At 56.1% G+C, this 19,234-nt stretch overlaps 6 protein-coding genes across 6 annotated transcripts; 4 read left to right on the top strand and 2 right to left on the bottom strand.

Moving 5' to 3' along the window:
• Nucleotides 1–3,162: 3,162 nt before the first annotated feature.
• ISF_03069 (protein kinase) lies at nucleotides 3,163–5,802 on the top strand (the record flags this gene model as incomplete). Its single annotated transcript, XM_018846675.1, has 7 exons — nucleotides 3,163–3,289; nucleotides 3,353–3,486; nucleotides 3,538–3,648; nucleotides 3,700–3,846; nucleotides 3,896–4,269; nucleotides 4,321–4,615; nucleotides 4,669–5,802. The coding sequence occupies 7 exons, from the start codon at nucleotides 3,163–3,165 to the stop codon at nucleotides 5,800–5,802; spliced, it is 2,322 nt and encodes a 773-aa protein (XP_018706403.1).
• A 505-nt stretch (nucleotides 5,803–6,307) lies between these two features.
• ISF_03068 (hypothetical protein) lies at nucleotides 6,308–7,534 on the top strand (the record flags this gene model as incomplete). Its single annotated transcript, XM_018846674.1, has 1 exon — nucleotides 6,308–7,534. The coding sequence occupies one exon, from the start codon at nucleotides 6,308–6,310 to the stop codon at nucleotides 7,532–7,534; it is 1,227 nt and encodes a 408-aa protein (XP_018706402.1).
• Nucleotides 7,535–8,299: 765 nt separating this feature from the next.
• Nucleotides 8,300–9,294, top strand: ISF_03067 (Glutathione S-transferase, protein; the record flags this gene model as incomplete). Its single annotated transcript, XM_018846673.1, has 3 exons — nucleotides 8,300–8,334; nucleotides 8,476–8,870; nucleotides 8,939–9,294. 3 exons carry the CDS (start codon nucleotides 8,300–8,302, stop codon nucleotides 9,292–9,294), a joined length of 786 nt encoding a protein of 261 aa, XP_018706401.1.
• A 112-nt stretch (nucleotides 9,295–9,406) lies between these two features.
• On the bottom strand, nucleotides 9,407–11,420 carry ISF_03066 (acylase ACY 1; the record flags this gene model as incomplete). Its single annotated transcript, XM_018846672.1, has 4 exons — nucleotides 9,407–10,690; nucleotides 10,749–11,098; nucleotides 11,159–11,177; nucleotides 11,250–11,420. The coding sequence occupies 4 exons, from the start codon at nucleotides 11,418–11,420 to the stop codon at nucleotides 9,407–9,409; spliced, it is 1,824 nt and encodes a 607-aa protein (XP_018706400.1).
• Nucleotides 11,421–12,514: 1,094 nt separating this feature from the next.
• On the top strand, nucleotides 12,515–17,459 carry ISF_03065 (Major facilitator superfamily domain, general substrate transporter; the record flags this gene model as incomplete). The annotated part of the gene is made up of 5 exons (XM_018846671.1): nucleotides 12,515–12,716; nucleotides 12,813–13,901; nucleotides 13,953–14,185; nucleotides 14,701–14,814; nucleotides 14,886–17,459. The coding sequence occupies 5 exons, from the start codon at nucleotides 12,515–12,517 to the stop codon at nucleotides 17,457–17,459; spliced, it is 4,212 nt and encodes a 1,403-aa protein (XP_018706399.1).
• A 333-nt stretch (nucleotides 17,460–17,792) lies between these two features.
• Nucleotides 17,793–18,973, bottom strand: ISF_03064 (Centromere protein Mis12; the record flags this gene model as incomplete). Its single annotated transcript, XM_018846670.1, has 2 exons — nucleotides 17,793–18,836; nucleotides 18,911–18,973. 2 exons carry the CDS (start codon nucleotides 18,971–18,973, stop codon nucleotides 17,793–17,795), a joined length of 1,107 nt encoding a protein of 368 aa, XP_018706398.1.
• Between the last annotated feature and the right edge of the window lie 261 nt (nucleotides 18,974–19,234).

The following is a 19,234-nucleotide window of genomic DNA, read 5'->3' as shown; positions in this document are numbered from 1 at the left end:
TGCTAGAAAATGCACTGGTACGTGTCTCGTAAAGCTATGCGCCTTAGGTATTACAAGAAAAACCCTCATAAAAACATGCACAAGTCCAATAACGCCATAAAATGACCCGATTCCCGTAATACGTCCCGTTTCCCGTAATATATCCTAATAATACCTCAAGAGCCATCTCTGTACAGAGTTACACTTGGCGTTTTGTGGCCGCGTCATCTTCTCTCATCTTCCGCTGCCACTCACAGGCCTTGGCCCAGGCCGCGTTGTTGAGCACATCCGGCGGGAGTCGGCTCTCGGGAACATCGCCGAAGTCCATGATTCTCTGGTACGAGGCCGGCTGGGGATCCTGTCGCGTCTGGCGCCCTGTAGCACTTCTTTTGAACCCCTGACGTTTTGCCTCCTTCAACTGCTGCTCATAAAGCCAGCGCATACGCTGCGCTACTTTGCCGAACCATTTCTTGCGGTTCGGCCGCTCGCAAATTTCTCGCACCTTATCATTCCACCACTTGCTTGATCTCACCACCATCCCGTGAACCGCGGGGTTAGCAGAGACAAAGACCCTCGGGTCTTGAGCAGGTGCCGTCGATGTGAAGGCCCGTCGAGGAACTATCACCCCAGGCGGAGGTCGCATTTTACTCTGGGCATAAATCTGGGCATCGAATGAGCTAGAGCTGAAAATTATAGGCTCTGCTCTTATCATAGCACGTATCCTTGACGATACCGTAGATCGGTTTACAACGATCAGTTTGGGTTGCTCATCATGGCAGCTCGATCGGCATTCCTTGAGACGCCCTCTTTGCAAGAAAGCTAGCGGGATATTATCCCCAGAGGATTCACATTGGGCGCTTGGTCTCGTGGTGCTCGATTTTGCGGTGCTTGGTTCGGCGGTACTTGGCTTGACGGTGCTCGGTTTGGCACGTCTTGCTTTGGTATAACTTGCTCTCGCGGCCCTTGCTTTGGCACACCGAGCTTTAGCTGCACTTGCTTTGTCGGCGTTTACTTTGGCGACGGTGGCGACGGTTCCTTTGTCGGCGCTTCCTCTGTTGGTGGCAATAACAATAACATCTTGTGCTGCTTCCTGGGGACAATCGTCTTCCGTCGATTGCAGGCGTGGCTCCGGGATCGGTATATCAGAAACCGACTCTTCCAAAGTCAAGCGCTGCATAGATGAGCCGGCGTCAGTGCCCTCTCCCTCACTTTCGTCGCTGCTGCTTATGTAGATCACTTCTCGACCCTCGTCAGTAGCGGGGACTAGAAACTTGCTGCGTATTTGTTTCGGCGTTGGAAATAGCTCATTCTTTGTTGTTGGAGCCAGTGCAGTACCAGGTGGGTGCACACTAGCAGAATCCGCGGCTTCTGATAAAACGAGCAGTACATCATGCGCGGCTGCCATCTCTGCCCTAGCTGTAGGCGAATCATGGGTCATGTCTCTGTCTTTGTCTTCAGATAGGACAGTCAAATCAAGGTGATCGAAGGACCGTGGCACAGTAGCAGCGACCGTCACGCCAACGGTGCCATCCTGGGTGGGTGCAGGATTACACTGCGCGAGCACTTCCCCAGATTCTACCCCGTCGATCATGTCAATATCCGTGATAGAGGTTGGCGAAGTATGGTATGAAGGTGGTGAGCCTGCTAAGTTTGTGTGCAAACGCAAAAGTGACTCAGTGTTTTCATCATCTGCACCCGTTTGCACGCAAGCTGGCCGCTGTTCACTTTTCGCTGCTGGGTTCACCGCGTCACCGACCGAAATCTCATGTTGTATCAGTGCTTTTGCCAGCGCTTCTGACCTCTTTGAGGAAGTAGACACATGTGGTCTTCGCCGAGCTCGGGAGACATCAGAACCTGCGGAAAACGAAAACTGCCCACGGGTCCGTTTGGCGGTCCATTTTGGCTTCATGACTTTATATTGGGAGCTGATGCCAGACGCGCCAAGTTCGAGGCCCTTCACTGACCCGTTTTCTCCATAGTTGCCGCTCCGATTCGGGGATAAGGCGGTTGTTGTTTGCTCGGCAGCTTGAAGGCTCATGGTGGCTTTCGATCGCCGCACTGCCGCGGAAAAGTTGAAGCATGTAATTTGAGCCAATCCTCCCCGCTTCATATATACCAGGACTGGCTATCCATACGATGAAAGTCCAGCTAAAGCATGCAGGCAGTCGCTCTAACCGTGCCGCGACTGTATAGGAGAGTTGTCTAACAGCGTTTGGTCAGCGCGTGTTGCCACTTGCACCTGCAGAGTAATCGAGCACAGTGGGTAGTTTCTCGTCAGATCTTTTCAGTTATTTTGCAACTTCAAGCTTGGAACGCAACGGTTCCTGTGTCCCTAGACCGTGTGCGCGACACAGTCACTTGTCTGCCACGGCCTTTGACCTGGATCAGTTGAGCAGCAATGATCGAGGTTCCAAATTGTGGTAGGAGTTGCTTATACGCCAGTCAGGACGGGCAAAGAATGCAAGAGATTCTTTGCAGCTATCCGTGGCTAGGCAATCACGTGTCTAGCCGCCCGTGGAGGTGGCGAGACTGGAGCAAGGCGACACAGGTCCCAGTCGGCTTCGTTCGGTCAGACCTTTTACCATTGGACATCATTCGAGAGTATTAGGAAGTGCATGATGAAGAGTTTAACATACCGTGTGTGGTAGGGGTTCACGTGGGCAGGCAGGCAGGGCATCTACCTCAGCGACTGCCTAGCTGACAAGAGGAAGCCTCAACGCACCGTTGCCCCGCGGGAAAGCCCAGTCCGTTGCAAGGAGGAGATCCAAAATCCGGTCTATGCGTCTTGGTGCGGATCCGATGCGTATGCCGGAAGCCAGCCGAAGCTTGCTCCAGCATTGGTATGGTAGTATGAAGGCGGAATGGGGCCGATATGCTGGGGTACTTGGTGATGCCAAAGTCGTCACGGACAGCGGAGACCAAAGCATATCTGGCGCTGCCAGACGAGACCGCCTTCCCAAGTTGGTGTAGGCGAGTGCGAACCCGCTGTAGCGCTTCGCCAACCCCGCCAACAGCCCTGAAGGCGCTGTAATTTGTGTAGGTATGGACCTGTTACTGGGGGCGTACTAAAGCAAGGTATGTATCCCCCAGCTTCACGGCCACCTTGCTGAATGCCCTTCGCCACCACGCGCGCTTAGCATCCCGTCAATACCCATCTACACGCGCGCGCAAGGTCCGCAAGTCATGGATTTCCTCAAGTCGGCCGTGGCCTCCGCCATGGCTAAAGGACCGCCCTTTCCCTACAGCTTTGGCGACAAGGTCGACGTCGACGAGTCCATCTGGACCTTGTACAATGGCACCAAGAGGGCAAGTCGCGCCGCGCAACGCAATACTGCATATCCCTTAGACAATTGCTGACAACGCCCACAGGAAGACGGTTCCAACTGCAGCATCTTTTCCTTCGATATCACGGCCCACAGAGGTCTCCTGCCCCTCGCCCGAAACGCGCTTCGAAAGCTGCGTACCATCCGTCACCCTGGTGTCATCAAAGTCCTTGACACAGTAGAGGTCGGTACAATTGCCCGGTGGCACTTATACAATGTCTTATACTTGTAACAGACGGAAACATACATCTACATCGCCACCGAGCGAGTGGTACCCTTGCGATGGCATGTTCGACGCAAATCACTGAGTCCCGAAACCATAAAATGGGGACTACACGGCATTGCGGTACGAACCCAAAACAAACAGCTGCCGAAACTAAAGTCTAACTACTGATAGCGGACTCTGAAATTCATCAACTCGGACGCTTCCTCTATCCATGGCTGTGTCAAGGTCGGGTCGGTGTATACCTCGGAAAGTGGCGAATGGAAACTAGCTGGCTTCGAAATTCTTAGCAGCGTCAAAGAGGACGAATCGACGATATATGTCAGTACAATTGGTGCGAAAGTTGGCCATCGCACTAATACATCAGCAGACATACGGAAGCCTTACACCCGACTCTGCCCGCTATTCACCCCCAGAAGTTGTGCAAGGTGGATGGGATGTCATCAAGAAGCACCCTCACTCCGCTGTCGACGCATTCAACTATGGCGTCCTGATATACGAGGTTTTCAATGGCGATTACAACGGCCGAGACAACGTTGGACAAACACGCGGCGTTCCTCCCACGATGCACTCTAGTTACAAGCGACTATGTAACGCGAACGCGAAAGCTCGGATATCCATATCCGCATTCCTCGATCAAGGAAGCCGTCGCGATGCCTTTTTCGATACACCCCTCATTAAACTCACCGAAGGGATTGATAATCTAGGTATTAAAACGGAAGAAGAACGCGAGAAATTCTTGGAGTATGTGCATCCTATCTTCCTAATGATATGTGACTACTAACAGCTGCAAAGCGACTTGGAGCAGGTATCGGATGACTTTCCAGAGGACTTCTTCATCATGAAGGTCCTCCCGGAACTAATGAAGTCTGTGGAATTCGGCGGTGGTGGGCCCAAGGCCATTGGTGTCGTGCTCAAGATTGCCTCAAAACTGTCGCAGGACGACTTTGAGAGCAGGATGACCCCCTTTATTATCCGGATATTTGGCAACCCCGACCGCGCTATCCGAGTTTGTCTGCTAGACAGCTTACCTCTCATCATCGACCAACTGCCGCAAAAAGTCGTCAATGACAAAATATTTCCCCAAATTGTAAGAGCGGCCATTGCTTTGGTAGACAGCCGTACGCGTTCTAACAGCCCTAGGTCACTGGCTTCACAGACGCAGCACCTATTGTGCGAGAGCAAACGCTCAAGTCAGTCTTGGTGTTGATCACAAAACTCTCGGATCGCACAATTAATGGAGAGTTGCTCAAACACCTTGCCAAGACTGCCAACGACGAACAGCCTGGAATTCGTACCAACACAACGATTTGTCTCGGCAAAATCGCAAAGCATCTAGGGACGGGGTCAAGATCCAAGGTCCTAATTGCGGCTTTTACGCGCTCAATGCGAGACCCATTCGTTCATGCGCGCAACGCCGCCTTGATGGCGCTGGCAGCGACATCCGAGTATTTTACCGAGGAAGACTGTGCAACGCGCATCCTTCCTGCGCTGTGCCCGTTGCTTATTGATAAGGAAAAGCTCGTGCGTGACCAGGCAACTCGCGCGATGGACTCATACATTGCCAAGATCAAAAAGGCTGCATCCACTATGCCGGACTCAGCGCTGCCACCGCCGCAGTCTGGAGACGCTCAGGCTGCTCGCATGGGAACTCCTCAGCCGAGCGCTGGGTCCCAAGGCTGGACCGGCTGGGCCATCTCGTCCTTCACCAACAAGATGTCGACCGCAGCCGGTGATATGCAAACTACCAACGGGTCAGCATCCGCAGCTAGGACCCCATCTTCTCCAGCCCCGGACGCCCGCAAGCCGACTTCATCAGCATCCACGCTGCACAGACAGGCGCTCGCGTCACCGCCTGCATCCACCGCAGCGCCGTCTCCCACGCCTAGTGCCGTGGCAGAAGAATTCTACGGTGATGGCGCCGATGACGACGACGTCGGTGGTTGGGGCGACATGGGAGACATGGACGAGGATGGTGGCTGGGGTGAGCCTGCTGGCCATTCATCTACGAAACCAGCGCCGGCTGCTGCTACGGCATCAACGACGCCTTTTGACGACGGCGAGCCCGACTTTGCGGGCTGGCTCGCGGCGCAATCACAAAAGAAGTCGGGCGCAAAAGCGCTTCCTAAGGGGCTGTCAAAGGCGGGCGGCACGGCGGCGAAGAAGGCGCCTGTAAAGGCGGCGGCGGCGAGTAAGGCCAAGCCTGTAGTGGCCAAGAAGATTGATCTTGCGCCAAAAGCGGATGACGATGATGACGGCTGGGGAGACGGTTGGTAGATGGATCGGGTATAAAAATCTGTGTAGTTAAGCGTTTAATACCTTTTTTGGAAATCGATATTTGTAGTGTTGTGATGAAATGTCGCATCGTAAGCCTGGTTGGTCAGGTTGGCGATGGGTTACAGAAATGCCGCAAGGTATAAGTCCCCAGGCTCCAGTATCCTATATATATCCTTCGCATCATTTTTAATGATTATTAAAGCACACTGTTTATTAGTTGCTTTCCCCAGGATGCTGAATTGAAAGAGGTTAGGCGCGTGACAACGGGCAAGGCTGATTTGCGACGCCTCTCGCATCTGATAGGCCTGGTTAAGCGAGCTGAGGCTTTGGAACGCTGGGGCCGTCTCACAAGACTCATTGTTGGTCTTGGCATTGACGGCTAGTGATAAAGAGCTCTTCCGGCCGTCAGGCCCTAGCAAAAGAACAAAAGGAGGTTGTCTTCTCTTTTCTTCGTTTTATCAGTTCGCAATAGACTCAACTCGACAAAGGTGCACACCACGATGCGATGAATCAAGACTCGTCGCCGACTTACACCGTGACGGGGCTCCACTGGTTCGCGCTGTCCGCGACCATCGCGCTGCTCTGCTGTATCTGGTGGGTGCCGGAAATCCCTAGCCTGTTCCCGCGGCGGGTGCAGAACTACACGTCCCCGCGATATCCGGTCTACGACGGCGCGGATGACTGCCACGTCGCGGCGGCGGCGCCGCACCGACGGCCCTGGGGACCTGGCAGCTTCGTCCGCAACGTCATGTGGAGCTGCCTGCGGTCGCTGCAGCCCGGCTTCGTGGTGCAGCTCATCCGGCGGTTCGAGCTCGACCACACGCTGTGGGCGGTGCGGTACTACCACGGGCCGGGCACGAGCTCCGAGCGCATCGCGCGTCTGAGCGCGGCCGGCTGGGCCGGGGCCATCTGCGCGGAGATGGCGCCGCTGGTCGTCCAGGCCGTGCTCATCTACGTCGGGTCGACCGGGTTCGACCGCGGCGGGGACCTGCTGGTCCCGTTCTGGATCGTCGGCCTGCTGCCCTCCGCGGTGACGGGGCTGAGCATGATGCTGGCGAGCCGCCTCCCGCGGTCCGCCTGGCGCGCCGCCTCCCTCGTCTTCTTCCTCTGCTTCCTCGCGCTGAGCGCCTCGCTGATCGTCGCGGCCACCTTCACGGTGCGCGGGTACGGCGGGCTGCGGCACCGGGCGGCGTTCGGCATCGTCATGGCCGCGGCGTGGCTGCTGCACATGGTGCTCTCCGTCGTCGTCGGCTTCCAGTGCAGCAAGGGCGTGCACTGCGTCGCGCTGCTGCTCACGGCGGCGCTGCGCGTCGCGCCGATGATCCTGCTGGCAGTCCCGCCGCGCGGCGGGCGCGGGCGCGGCATGCCGTACCCGGGGATCAACGCGCTGGCGTTTGCGATCGCGGTCAGCGTGGTCGCGGGCGGGCTGGTGTTCGTGCTGGCGGCGGCGGCGTTGGTGCGCTGTCCGGTATGGGACAGGCGGCACGTGTTGGTGCGGCGGCGGCGACGGAATAGGCGCGATCCGCGTCGGCGGCAGCGCGAGAATGACCCGTACGGCGGAGGCGGAGGGGGTTCAACGGGTGGCGGCGATGGGGGAGGCTGGAATTTTGACGGCGGCGGTGACGGCGGTGATGGCGGAGGACACGGTGGTGGTGGTGATGGAGGTGGTGGCGACGGAGGAGGAGGAGGAGACGGAGGTGGTGGCGGAGGCGGAGGAGACGGAGGTGGGTGATCTGCAGGTAATCTGTGTTGCAACCGAGGTTCCTGTTATGGCGATTTATGCTATTTGGGTAATTGGTGTTTGTGATAATACATGTCTCATCCGTGTCGCCGTGGAAGCTGTTGCGCTTGCAGAAGAGGTAACTAGTTGCTTGGCTATAGTGGTGGGTGATACAACAGGTCATGGGCAGGACGACTTGCTGGAGGGATTAGACTCAGTCGATAATGTGTTGTGTACTGAATAATAGCTAGTTATCAATTAGCGCTTCGGGCTTTTGCTTTGCAACTTGTCATGATGAAGAGTGAAAATGAAAGTTACAAGATGCTTCGTTTGCAGCCCCAACCGTAACTAGTGCTGGAGCAGGGCTACCAGCTGCCAGCTGCCAGGTCGACCAATTCGTCCATGTACACCACGCACAACTTCTCAGCTCCCAAGCCATTTCCTATTTCCTACAATGCCACGCAGCGCAGGCTCTGTATCCGATTGGATCCCAATAGCAGCGATGGCCTGGGCATGCACCAATACTTCACCGGGAGAATGACATCCGAAACGCATGGCCAACAGTGACGAAATGATTTTCTTCACCGGGGACGCTAGCCGACCTAGTCAATGGCACTTCGTGGAACGTCGGCCCCAGCAACTTAACTACTTAGATGAAGACGCCTGTTGTGCTACGCCGGCTGTTTTTAAACTATACAAACTCTTGAAATTGGTCGGTCTCGTTTCTAACCAATTGTATTGCCACTAGCAGCCAGATTTCATCTCATCCGTTTCAAAATGTCTACCGAGGAAGCCAAGGTCAAGCTCTACTGGTACGTTCCCTAGCGCCTCGGCGCAAATCTGCACTGTCTCACCCATGTGACGAAGCTAGCTCCTCGGCAGCAATCAACAACCACAAGACAAATCCCAAGCACATTGTATCATGAGCTAACCACAACGCTTCCCGCCGCCAGGCTCGAGCAGTCGCGCTCGCAACGCATCCTCTGGCTCCTCGAGGAGCTCAAGGTCAACTACGAGGTCGAGATCTTCCACCGCAACAAGCAGACGTTCCTGGCGCCCCCGGAGCTTGAAAAGGTGCACCCGCTCGGCAAGTCGCCCGTCATCGCCATCACGCCCCCCGGCGCCGGCGCCGATGCCAAGCCCATCGTCCTGGCCGAGAGCGGCTGGATGACCGAGTACCTCTGCACGCACTACCCGGAGGGCGAGCGCCTCGTCCCAAAGCGCTGGCAGGACGGCAAGGAGAACACCATCGGCGGCGAGACTGAGGCCTACCTTCGCCATCAGTACTATCTGCACTACGCCGAGGGCACCCTGATGCCGTATCTGGTCATGTCTCTTGTCATTGGCCGTATGTATCCCGTACTCTCTGGTACTGTGCACGCGCCTGGACCATCTCGGAACTGACCCCTTGTGCAGGCCTCAAGGGTAACGACATCCCTTTCTTCGTTCGACCGATTACCTCCATGGTCGCCAACAGGATCATCGCGTTGTTCATCGCCCCCAACATCAAGAAGAACCTCGCCATGCTCAACGACCACCTCTCCACCTCGGGAGGCAGGTTCCTCTGCAACGACCAGCTGACCGCGGCCGACATCCTCATGAGCTTCCCCCTCATCGCGGCCAAGTCTCGCTTCAGGGATGTTGCGCCGGGCTGGGAAGAGACATATCCCCGCATTTCCGAGTACATCAAGACGCTGGAGAGCTGCCCGGGCTACAAGAAGAGCATTGCAAAAGTGGAGGAGCTGGACGGCAAGTTCACGGCTTCGCTGTAGTTGGCATGGACAGAGAATAATACATAGTAAATAAAAAAAGGCTCTCACTTTCAGCTTCAACGACAGCAAGGCCGTGGAATAGTCTATTGCGCAGTTCTACATTCTATTCTACCTAGGCCGGATACGCGGCGCCGTCACCACGCGAGTCACTGCCCGCAGACCACACCGGCGTTTTTTCGACAGAGTCGACCAAGTAGCGGATAATCTGCCCTCGTCCAAAGAGGCTGCGCTTGTCACCGCTCACCAGCTTGATCTTGTGCCCCAGCTTCCGGAGTCCGTCAATCGTCGCCTCCGGCATGCCCTCCTCGACATGCACGATCCACTCACTCGTCTTTTCCACTTCCGCGAGGCCGCTGCCGATGCAGATGCGAGGTGCATCCAGGGCCTGCTGAGGATCGAGCCCGCCGACGACCTGCCCGAGGAGCACCTGCACGTGGCCCTGCGGCTGCATGAAGCCGCCCATGACACCGAAAGAAGAGTGCAGGGAGCCATCGCGAGTGTTGGTCGCCATGGCCGGGATGATGGTGTGGTACGGACGCTTCCGGGGCTCGATCCTGTTCGGGTGGTTGCGGTTGAGCGAGAAGTTCGCCCCGCGGTTTTGGAGGGTGAATCCACAGCCGCGGGGGATGATGCCGCTGCCGAAGCCGTCGTAGTTGGAGTTGATGAAGGAGGCGGCGTTGCCGGCGGCATCGGTGACGGTGAAGTAGACGGTGTCACTGCTCTGCAGCGCCGGCGAGGTAAAGAGGGGTCGCCCTTCTGTAATGTTTTCGCCAACCTTTGACGGATCGAACAGCTTCGCCCGGCTGGCGAGGTACTCCTCGGAGATCATGCCCGCGATTGGGACTTTGGTCACGTTAGGGTCAGTGACATACCAGTTACCATCGGCAAAGCTCAAACGTAGGGCCTCGATGATGGCATGGAGGTACGCGGGACTGTTAAAGTCTTCCGGCTTAAAGGTGGGAATTTGGCCGGCCTTTTCCAGCTCTTGGATGATGCCAAGCGCCATGAGCGCAACGATTCCCTGCCCGTTAGGCGGGTGCTCCCAGAGCTCAATGCCCCCGTCTGCGGACTGGGCGGAGAGCCCTTGGCCGTAGAATTTGAGCGAGATGGGCTCAACCGGCTCACTGCCCATCTCAGCATGATGCTTCAGATCATCCAGGTCAAGAAAGCCGCCGAGGTCTTGCACGACCTTGACGAGCTCCTCGGCGATGCGACCAGTATAGAACCCTTTCTTCCCCTCCTTCGCCAGCGTGCGGAAGGTACTCGCCAGCCGTTCGTTCTTCATAATCTCGCCGGTCCTAGGTGCGCGGACACCTTCAGCGGCGGCCGGGTCCCTCTTCAGCATCTCAGCGAAGTTGGGCGAGGCGCTGCGAATGAGCTCCTCTGACTCTCCCCACTGCCCAGTGTTAGATGAATGCGGGTAGATTTCATGAGGAAACTGTAGATATACGCACGGCAGAAGCGGCCACTTGGGATACGGGGAAGCCCTTCTCACCAAGGTCGATTGCGGGCCGCAGGATGTCAGCCATGGTCAGTGTTCCGCTTCCGAATCGCTCAACGGTGTCTAACCAACCCGCTGCAGCCCCGGGGACGGTGACAGCATGGACACTGAGCATAGGGATGCTGTCCGTGCCGTCGTCCTTGAGGCCCAGCGCCGAGCGGACCTTGTCCAGCGTGCACTTGGCACCGGACCGGCCAGAGCCGTTCATTGCTGAGACTGTCTTATTCTGCGCATCCCAATACAGAATAAACATGTCCCCGCCGATGCCAGTCGAGCACGGCTCGGTCATGTTGAGCCCAGCAGCTGGAAGAAGAACAGGTTAGCACGTCGTTTCTCGAGCGGCGGCGGATCCCGGCAACATACCGACAGCGACGGCTGCATCCTGATGAAGAATTAGTATCCCTCTTAGATAATTGTACAAGAAAGAAGAGGGAAAAATGAAAGGTGTACTCACAGCTGCGTTTCCACCAGCGCGAAGCACATCGAGACCACACTTGGCGGCAAGTGGCTGCGTACAAGCGACGATGCCCTCGGTGCTATGGACGACGCTGCGGCGAGAAGGGAACTGGGAAAAGTCGAGCGCCGAGTGATTCGTGCTAAAAGCAGAGTCTGTAGAGACAGGCATTGTTGAATATTCGGCAGATTCGCTGTGGTTTACCGTACGTATACCTTATCTAAGAGCTGGGACAAAGAAGGCCAATCTGTTCAAGTTAAGAAGGCAACAATTTGGTGTCTCGGGGTGCGCGGAACGCGGAATTGAGGGCGATATTTGGCTGATTTACTTGCGTAAGTGCCGGACTCTAGCGTCTTGATAGCGTGTCGATGGCAGACGAGTGAAGCTGGTGATGTCGTTGCATCAGCTTAAGTTCAAACAGGAGACTGTGAGGCGCCCTGCCGTATCCCCAGATTTGGACTCCGGCGAACCCAATTCAACCTCCGGGCATCTGGGGAGGGCGTGAAGTGGCATTGTGGTGGCGTTTCGCATGGGCCCTGACTCCCCTCAAGTTCCTTTATCCATCTACAGATATCCATAAACACGGGATATATCAAGGACTTTAAAACGGGCAGACCGTGGATAGAGATAGGGAATAAATCGGGCTCGACGCCGTATCTTTCATGATATCTGTTAACGAGAGGTATCAGTCTCAAGGTTTCCTGATAGCCCGCATGCTCCACTTCTATTAACTAGACGATTGTATAGACTTGTGGAGGAGGCGCAAGAAATGTCGCTTTTAGTCCTGATTGTCGGAGTTAAGTCGGTATATATGTTTTTAATAACTAGTAATAAAGCCACAATACTTTACACACTGGTTGTGGCACTGGACGGCACTTCAAACTCTCAGCTAATTAAGTACATGGCGCTTTCCCGCCTGTCGATCATCGTGCCGTTTTGGTCCTTCCCCGCAGTCGATAGGTGCTATTAAGTTCCGAGGAGCCGGCGAACCAAGTATTCAGCGTATGCTGAATGGTCATGTTAAGGTTTGGAGTTCCGAATAGCTTCCGCTGAGTCGTATCGTAACATCGCCCAACATACCCTTGCGCACTCAAGTTCCGAGACACCTACCCTGTGGCTTGGTCGACGCATCTATAGTATACGAAGTCATGAAGATCGCTACATAAAGGTGTCAATTGTCGCTGCTTCCAGCCCGAGGTCCTGATACAAGCTAAAACGTCTGTTCCCTTACTTTCTCTGAGTTGGACAAGCTTGCTCTGCCTGCCATGGAGATCAACCAACACGCCAAGGCCGGCCAAGGCCACGATGACTACGACCCCGAGCTAGTCAAGCCAACAATCACAGGCTCTGACATTGATGCGGCCCTCAAATTCATTGAAAATGGTGGCGACGGGGTGCCGCCGATGACCGCGGAAGATGAGAAACGCCTGGTCCGGAAAATCGACATGACCATTGTGCCACTCATGTGTAAGTCTCCCGCCCTTCGCCGGCCGCATTTTGAGTATGCTAATGAACTGTGGCAGTTGGTTGCTACTTTTTGCAATACCTTGATAAAACACTCAGTGAGCCTCCCATACATTGCCCTACAGCCAACTTTCTCTCCTCACACATCGGCAGTCAACTATGCCAACATCATGGGCCTCCAAGCGGACACCGGCATCAACGGCAACCAATTCTCCCAGCTCGCCCTCATCTTCTACGTCAGCTATCTCGCCTTTGAGTTCCCTACTGGCTATCTCATGCAAATCCTACCCACCGCGAAATACCTCGGCGCCAACGTCGTCTGCTGGGGCGTCATGGTCGCCTGCACCGCCGTCGCCCGGTCCTGGGGCACCCTGGTCGCGCTACGAGTGCTGCTCGGGTGCTTCGAGGCCGCCGTCGCGCCGGCTCTCATCCTCATCACGGCCATGTGGTACAAGAAGTCGGAGCAGCCGCTGCGGGTCGGCGTCTGGTACGTCGGCACCGGCGTCGGCCAGATGGTCGGCTCCGTCACCTCGTTCGGCTTCCAGCACTACAAGGGGAGCGTCTTCAAGTCATGGCAGATCATGTTCCTCGTGTACGGCGTCCTTACCGTCATCGTCGGGCTCCTGGTCGTCTTCGTGATGCCGGACAACCCGATGGTGTCCCGGTTGTCGGACACGGAGAAGCAATGGGCCATTGCGCGGTTGCGAGAAAACATGACAGGTATCGAGAACAAAAAGTTCAAAAAGTCCCAGGTTGTCGAGTGTCTGCGGGACCCCCAGACTTGGTTGCTGGCCCTGGCCATCATGTCGTCTTCCATCCCCAACGGCTTCCTCAGCACCTATTCCTCTACCGTGATCAAGACGTTTGGCTTCACATCCGAGGTCTCCGCCCTGATGGGCATCCCTTCTGGCGCATTCACGGCCATCCTCACCATTACCTGTAGCTTACTTGCTGGCAAGTACAACATACGGGGCTTCCTCGCCGTCGGTTTACTTGCCACTAGCACCTTGGGCAGTTGTCTTTTGAGGTTTTTACCGGCCGAAGGTCATGTTGCGGGCAAGATGGCGGGCACCTACCTCACTTCATGCACCGTCCCCTCGCTTGCGCTTATATACTCATTCGCATCAGCCAACTTTTCGGGCCACACGAAAAAGATCACCTTGAACGCGCTGCTCCTCATCTGCTTTTGTAAGTCATGTCGTGCTCCCTGTCATTTTCTAATTGCTGATTGAAGTCTAGGCATCGGCAACGTCATCGGCCCCCTTACATTCCGCGACAAGGACAAGCCAGAGTATATTCCTGCCAAGATTGCCATGGTCATCACCAATGCCTTTGCCGGCGTCTGCATCTCTGTCCTTGTCATGTACTACAAGTGGGAGAACCGCCGCCGTGACCGCATTTACGCCAACATGGAGCACGTGCCAAACAGCGAGTTCTTCAACCTCACAGACCGTGAGAACCACGAATTTCGGGTAGGTCGATCTCAATCCATCCTTCCCAGACGCCCCAATCAGATACTGACGGCGCCGTAGTATTCCATGTGAGGTTAAAAATTGTGCCCTAGAAATGCCCCAGTTCTTACTAGTTCGATGCCGCGTCCGTCCCCCAGAATGCAAGCCATTGATCGATCCATGTGAATACCTCCTTGATAATTACTCAACACTAAAGTTGATACCCTATATTCTAGTGACTGTAAGTGGTCTCGTAGCCTGGCTATTATTGACCTGGGTTTAAAATTAGTTGGCGCACCCAGGGCACCTCACACCTTTTCATACAGCCCTGTAGTATACACCTCCATAGGCGTCGTCAAATTGACTAATCATGCCATTGATAATGATCTTGTATGCTAGGTCACTGACTTATAGCCTCTAAAAATTGTATTGTGTACAGATTTGCATTCTATCAACATCGTCAACACAGTTCAATTACTTATGTACACCTGCCCTTCTGGCGGTATCCACTGAAATGTTGATGGGATCCACCGCAGAATCTCAACCTCGAATTTCAACCAGAGCTTGTCCCTGACGGCAACAAACGACATCGCAAATCACCGCCCTCGAGCTTCGTGCGTACCATCTTCCGACCGGCAGAAAACCTATCAGTAGGCCCTTCCCGGCGAGCATAGGTGCCATGCTCCCGTCGCGCGCTGTGTGCTGGAGATGCACCACACAGCTACGCACCCAGGCTCGCCAGCCTGTCGCCAAATTGGCATTCTCGTCGCTCGCCGACACGACCGGAGACGAGCAGCCCTGGCGAGCTTCGCAATCCTCTGCAAAGGAGCGCAAGGCGCCACGCCATCGAGATGGGAAGCACAAGCCCAGGCACGCTGGCGCGCGACCCTCCTCCAGATCCGATGTGTCAGCCTTTGACATGTTTAATCAGATTGTCAATGCGAAGAGCATGGGGTGGACAGGCAATTCCACCGGTGTCCAGCCCAACGAGGCCGCCTCAGGAACCCGGCCGAGTACCGAAATCGATATAACATTCATGCTGAGCACCTTGGTGGCGCGTAAAAACGACCCCGTCGATCAACGACTCCAGACGTTCGAGGAGTCGATATGGCCGCATCTGCGAAACTACGATAACCACTTTCCGGTGCCTATATCACAACTCTTGATAGAATTCATCAACAATGCTTGCAGAGATGAGATACAGTACGGTCGAGCCTCCTCCTGCCTCGCGATCGCTCAGCTCGCAGCTCGGGTCGGCATAACAAGTCCGCACATCCCAAATATCATGGCCCTCAAGATATGCCATGTTTTTGCCACGAGCAAAAATTCCAGCGCTCATCGCAACCTTTTGGCGCAAAATTTGCTGGCGCTTTGGATGCACGTCTCGCAAATGCAACGGCTGCCCGAGAAAGAGCGACCCTTGCGACTGGCTCTCCCGGACAAGGTTGAATTTAGCGTTGGGCTGAGGAGCACACAGAAATCAAATGACGGTGTGCTTGATGATAGCAGCGTCACTCCGGAAGCTTTTCTCAACGCCGTTTTTCCACAGTTTGAAAATGGCCGAGCGAGAGAACTGATGGACGGGCTTCTCGCCACGTTATGTTTCTGCTCCGACCCGCGATTTGTCACAGAACGTGTGCAAAGAGAATTTGCTCCATTGTTGGAGCTGGCAAGCATTTTCTTCGGTGAATACAGTCAATCAGCCGAGTTAATGCTGCAAGAATTCCCCCATCACGCCACCCTTCACGCCGTCTTGTTTCCATCCGAGAAGTCTCATGAGCTCCAAGCCTACATCATGAACCAATGGCCCATATTTGTTCTGTTTCTACAGAATCAACAGGTACCATGGCGTCAAGGAAGCTCTGCCAAGGAACCAAGAACAAGTCTTGCTCAAATTCACAAGCGACTACGCAAGGCATACATAGAGCGCAATAAACCAGGCGTCCGGACCATCTGGGCCGAGCTGTACCAAAGACAGGCTAATAGCGCAGGTCTACGCTCCGCAATACAATCCAGGCCCGAACTGATGGACTTTATCATCTTCATCGCCTGTGCACTGCGCCTAGACTACGAGTACAAGACGGCTGTCGAGTTGATGAACGGACTGCAGATTCCCTTAACGCTCAAAACATACACCGGTATGATGCACGGTTGGAGACTTTGCAAGGATACGCGGAAGATTGACGCCTTGTGGGATCAACTTGAAAGCGCCAATGTGCGCCTCGACGTGCCTATCTGGACAGAACGCCTCGCAGCATATATCCTCAAAGGCAAGATTGGCTTGTGTATAACGGCACTTGCAAAGCTACAAACGGAGTGGGATGATGCAGTGAAGAACGATACAGTGGCAGAAAGTGGTGCTGTCCAGCCCAGCATTGAAATGGTGAATGCATGCATCAAGGGTATACTCGAGATTGACCCCCCGGCGGCCAAGGTGCTTCTCAGCTGGGCGCACAACAATGGCATCCGACCCGACGTCAGCACACACAACATCATCCTTCGCCGGGCCTTCTCTAGCGGGCCTGATGACGTTGCCTGGATCATGGAACTGATGGAGAAGAACGGCGTAGAGCCGAATCAGGCGACCTTTGTGATCCTGATTGAAGAGATGCTGGCTCTAACGGGCGCTGACTCGCCAGAGGCGCAGGTCGAGGCGGTCAACCAGGTCTTTGCCGACCTGGCGCGGTCCAAGTTTGCCCTTACTGGGGAACTGTACGCCAAGGCACTGCACGCCGTGGCCTCGCTAGCCGACGCCTCCGACGAGGCCGTCGAGGCCGTCCTCGCACACTTGCGCCACCAAAAGGTGCGCATCAACCCGTACATGGTGACGATCCTGATTGAGCGGTCGCTACAGCGCGACCCGCGCTCGTTTGCGCCCATCGAGGCACTGCTGCACCGCTACGGCATGGCCGACATCTCGCGCGGCGACCAGACGCTATGGGAGCGCGTGATCCGCGCAGCCGCGCTCACCGGCGAGGCCCGCACGGCGCTGGCGCGCTTCGACGAGTTGGCCGCCGCGGGACGACCCGTCACGTCGCTGCCGTGCCTTAACGAGCTGCTGCGCGCGCTGCTGGCAGAGGACGACACGGAAAGCGCGCGGCGCGTCGTCGACACGGTGCTGCACAACAAGATGGCGGCGCAGGCGCAAAAGGGCAGCACTCACGGCGAAGATGGCGGCGGCGACGATGAGGCGCGCTTTTGGAAGCACCACTTTTGGCACGTCGCTAAGGAGAACCAGCTTCTCGATGAGAAGAACATGCCGGGTGGGCTGCACAGAATGATCGAGCACTACTGAAAAGTACTCTGGTGTCATAGTCAGTCTTGTCTTTATTCTGTATGATATGTTCTGGCGATCCAGCCAGCGGCTTCTTGTCAGCATCATAGGCGGACATAGCCTGTTGTATATTAGCACATTCAATACCATGTACATTTCACCCATGCGTCACCATTCTGCAAATGAATGATGTGTTATACTTGACACTGCAGAAAGGTCATCAATCCCTGTCTGAAATCAGCATCAGATGACCATATCCCATCATAATCGTGATATAAACGCCGAAATCCCGCTGACCTCCCAAAACAAAAAGGTACCAAAAGTCTTTTCATGATACATTCGCTCCGCAGTCACTCACGACTGCGCCATGCTCTCATCCTCATCCTCCGCTGCACCACCCTCCTCGTTCTCCCCTTGCGCCGCCGCCGCCGCGGCGCCTAGGACAGCCATCACGGCCTCGAGCCCCTCGACCTCGTCGCGCGCGAGCGCCCGCCCCGCGCTCTGCCACTCGCCGTCGCGCACCTCGCCACCCGGACCGAGCTCGACGCCCGCGACGGTCTCCAGGTACCGCCTGGACGCGCGCTCGATGTACTCGGCGCGTTCGCGGCGCCAGCTCTTCTCCTCTTCTCCCTCCTGGTCTTCTTCGTTGTCGTCGTCGCGGATGGTGGGGAGGAGCTCCCGCAGAGATGACGACAGCGTCCGGAGGGTTTGTAGCTGCGCGAGGGTGAACTCGGTCGTCGTGGCGATGGGTCGCTCGGAACCGCCCTCCTCGAGCGTGCCGCGGTCGTGCAGAAAGCCCAGCGCGTTGGCCTGTTGCTGTTCCTGCACGGCGGCGGCATCGTCTTCCGTCTTCACCGCCGCCGTCGTCGTCGTCGTGGGTGCGGGGCCCTTGACGCCGACGGCCGCGCGCAGCGTCGCGAGGAGCGCGTCGTTGCGCACGCGCTCCGTCTCCAGCGCGAGCTGCAGCTGCTGGCTGGCGTGCAGTCGTCTCCGTAGCTGCGTTATGGACTCGAGGCTGGGCGGCGGGGAAGCTCCCGCGACGTCGCCGGGGGGGGAGAAGTCGAGGCCCTTGTAGTGGGCGAGCTGCATGTACGGCCGGTCGTCGGGCTTGACGGTGAGAATGTTTCGCATGACATAGAGCTCAAAGATGTCAAAGTTCTTGTCGATGGAGGCGTTGAGGAGCGTCTCGAGCTGGTGCGTGCCGTGCTCGATCTCGCGCTTGGCGGCCTCGTCGGGGCTCAGGGCGGCGGCGGCGGCGTCGGCGCCAGGCGCGCCGCGCTTCTTGGGGTTGCCAAATCCGAGGTTCTGCGCGGAGATCTTGCGGAGGGCCCGCTCGACGGCGCCGAGGGCGTGGTCAGCGAGGACGTTGACCGCATTGATGATGTCGTCGAGGAGGGACTGGGCAAACTGTCAGTAGGTGGGGGTGGGAGGGCAACGGGAGAGTGGGCGATGGGGAGGGAGAGAAGGCGTACAACTGGGGGATAGCTAAAGTGCTCGGTGAGCAGTTCGTACTCGGCGTTGTCTGGCGCCGACATAGCCAATGTCGTCGTGTGTTGGTGTTGGAGACTGGGAGAGGAAGCATGCGACAGGACGCGCTGGCCGGTGGGAGAACGCGTCGGTGTGCTTGCTGGGACCGTGTATAGTGGGGGCGGCACGGCAGTTGCAACGCTGCTGATTGATAATTGGCTGCCGTTGTCCGTTACTTTCGGTCCTCTTGACAAAGAATATCACAAGATAATTGACATGGATTGTTAATGTTGCGAATGCGAGATTCAGACGACTTGTTGGAGAAATGC

Source organism: Cordyceps fumosorosea (genome assembly GCF_001636725.1).
Source record: "Cordyceps fumosorosea ARSEF 2679 chromosome Unknown scaffold_5, whole genome shotgun sequence".
NCBI classification, from domain to species: domain Eukaryota; kingdom Fungi; phylum Ascomycota; class Sordariomycetes; order Hypocreales; family Cordycipitaceae; genus Cordyceps; species Cordyceps fumosorosea.
This window is presented reverse-complemented; position numbering and strand designations above follow the sequence as displayed.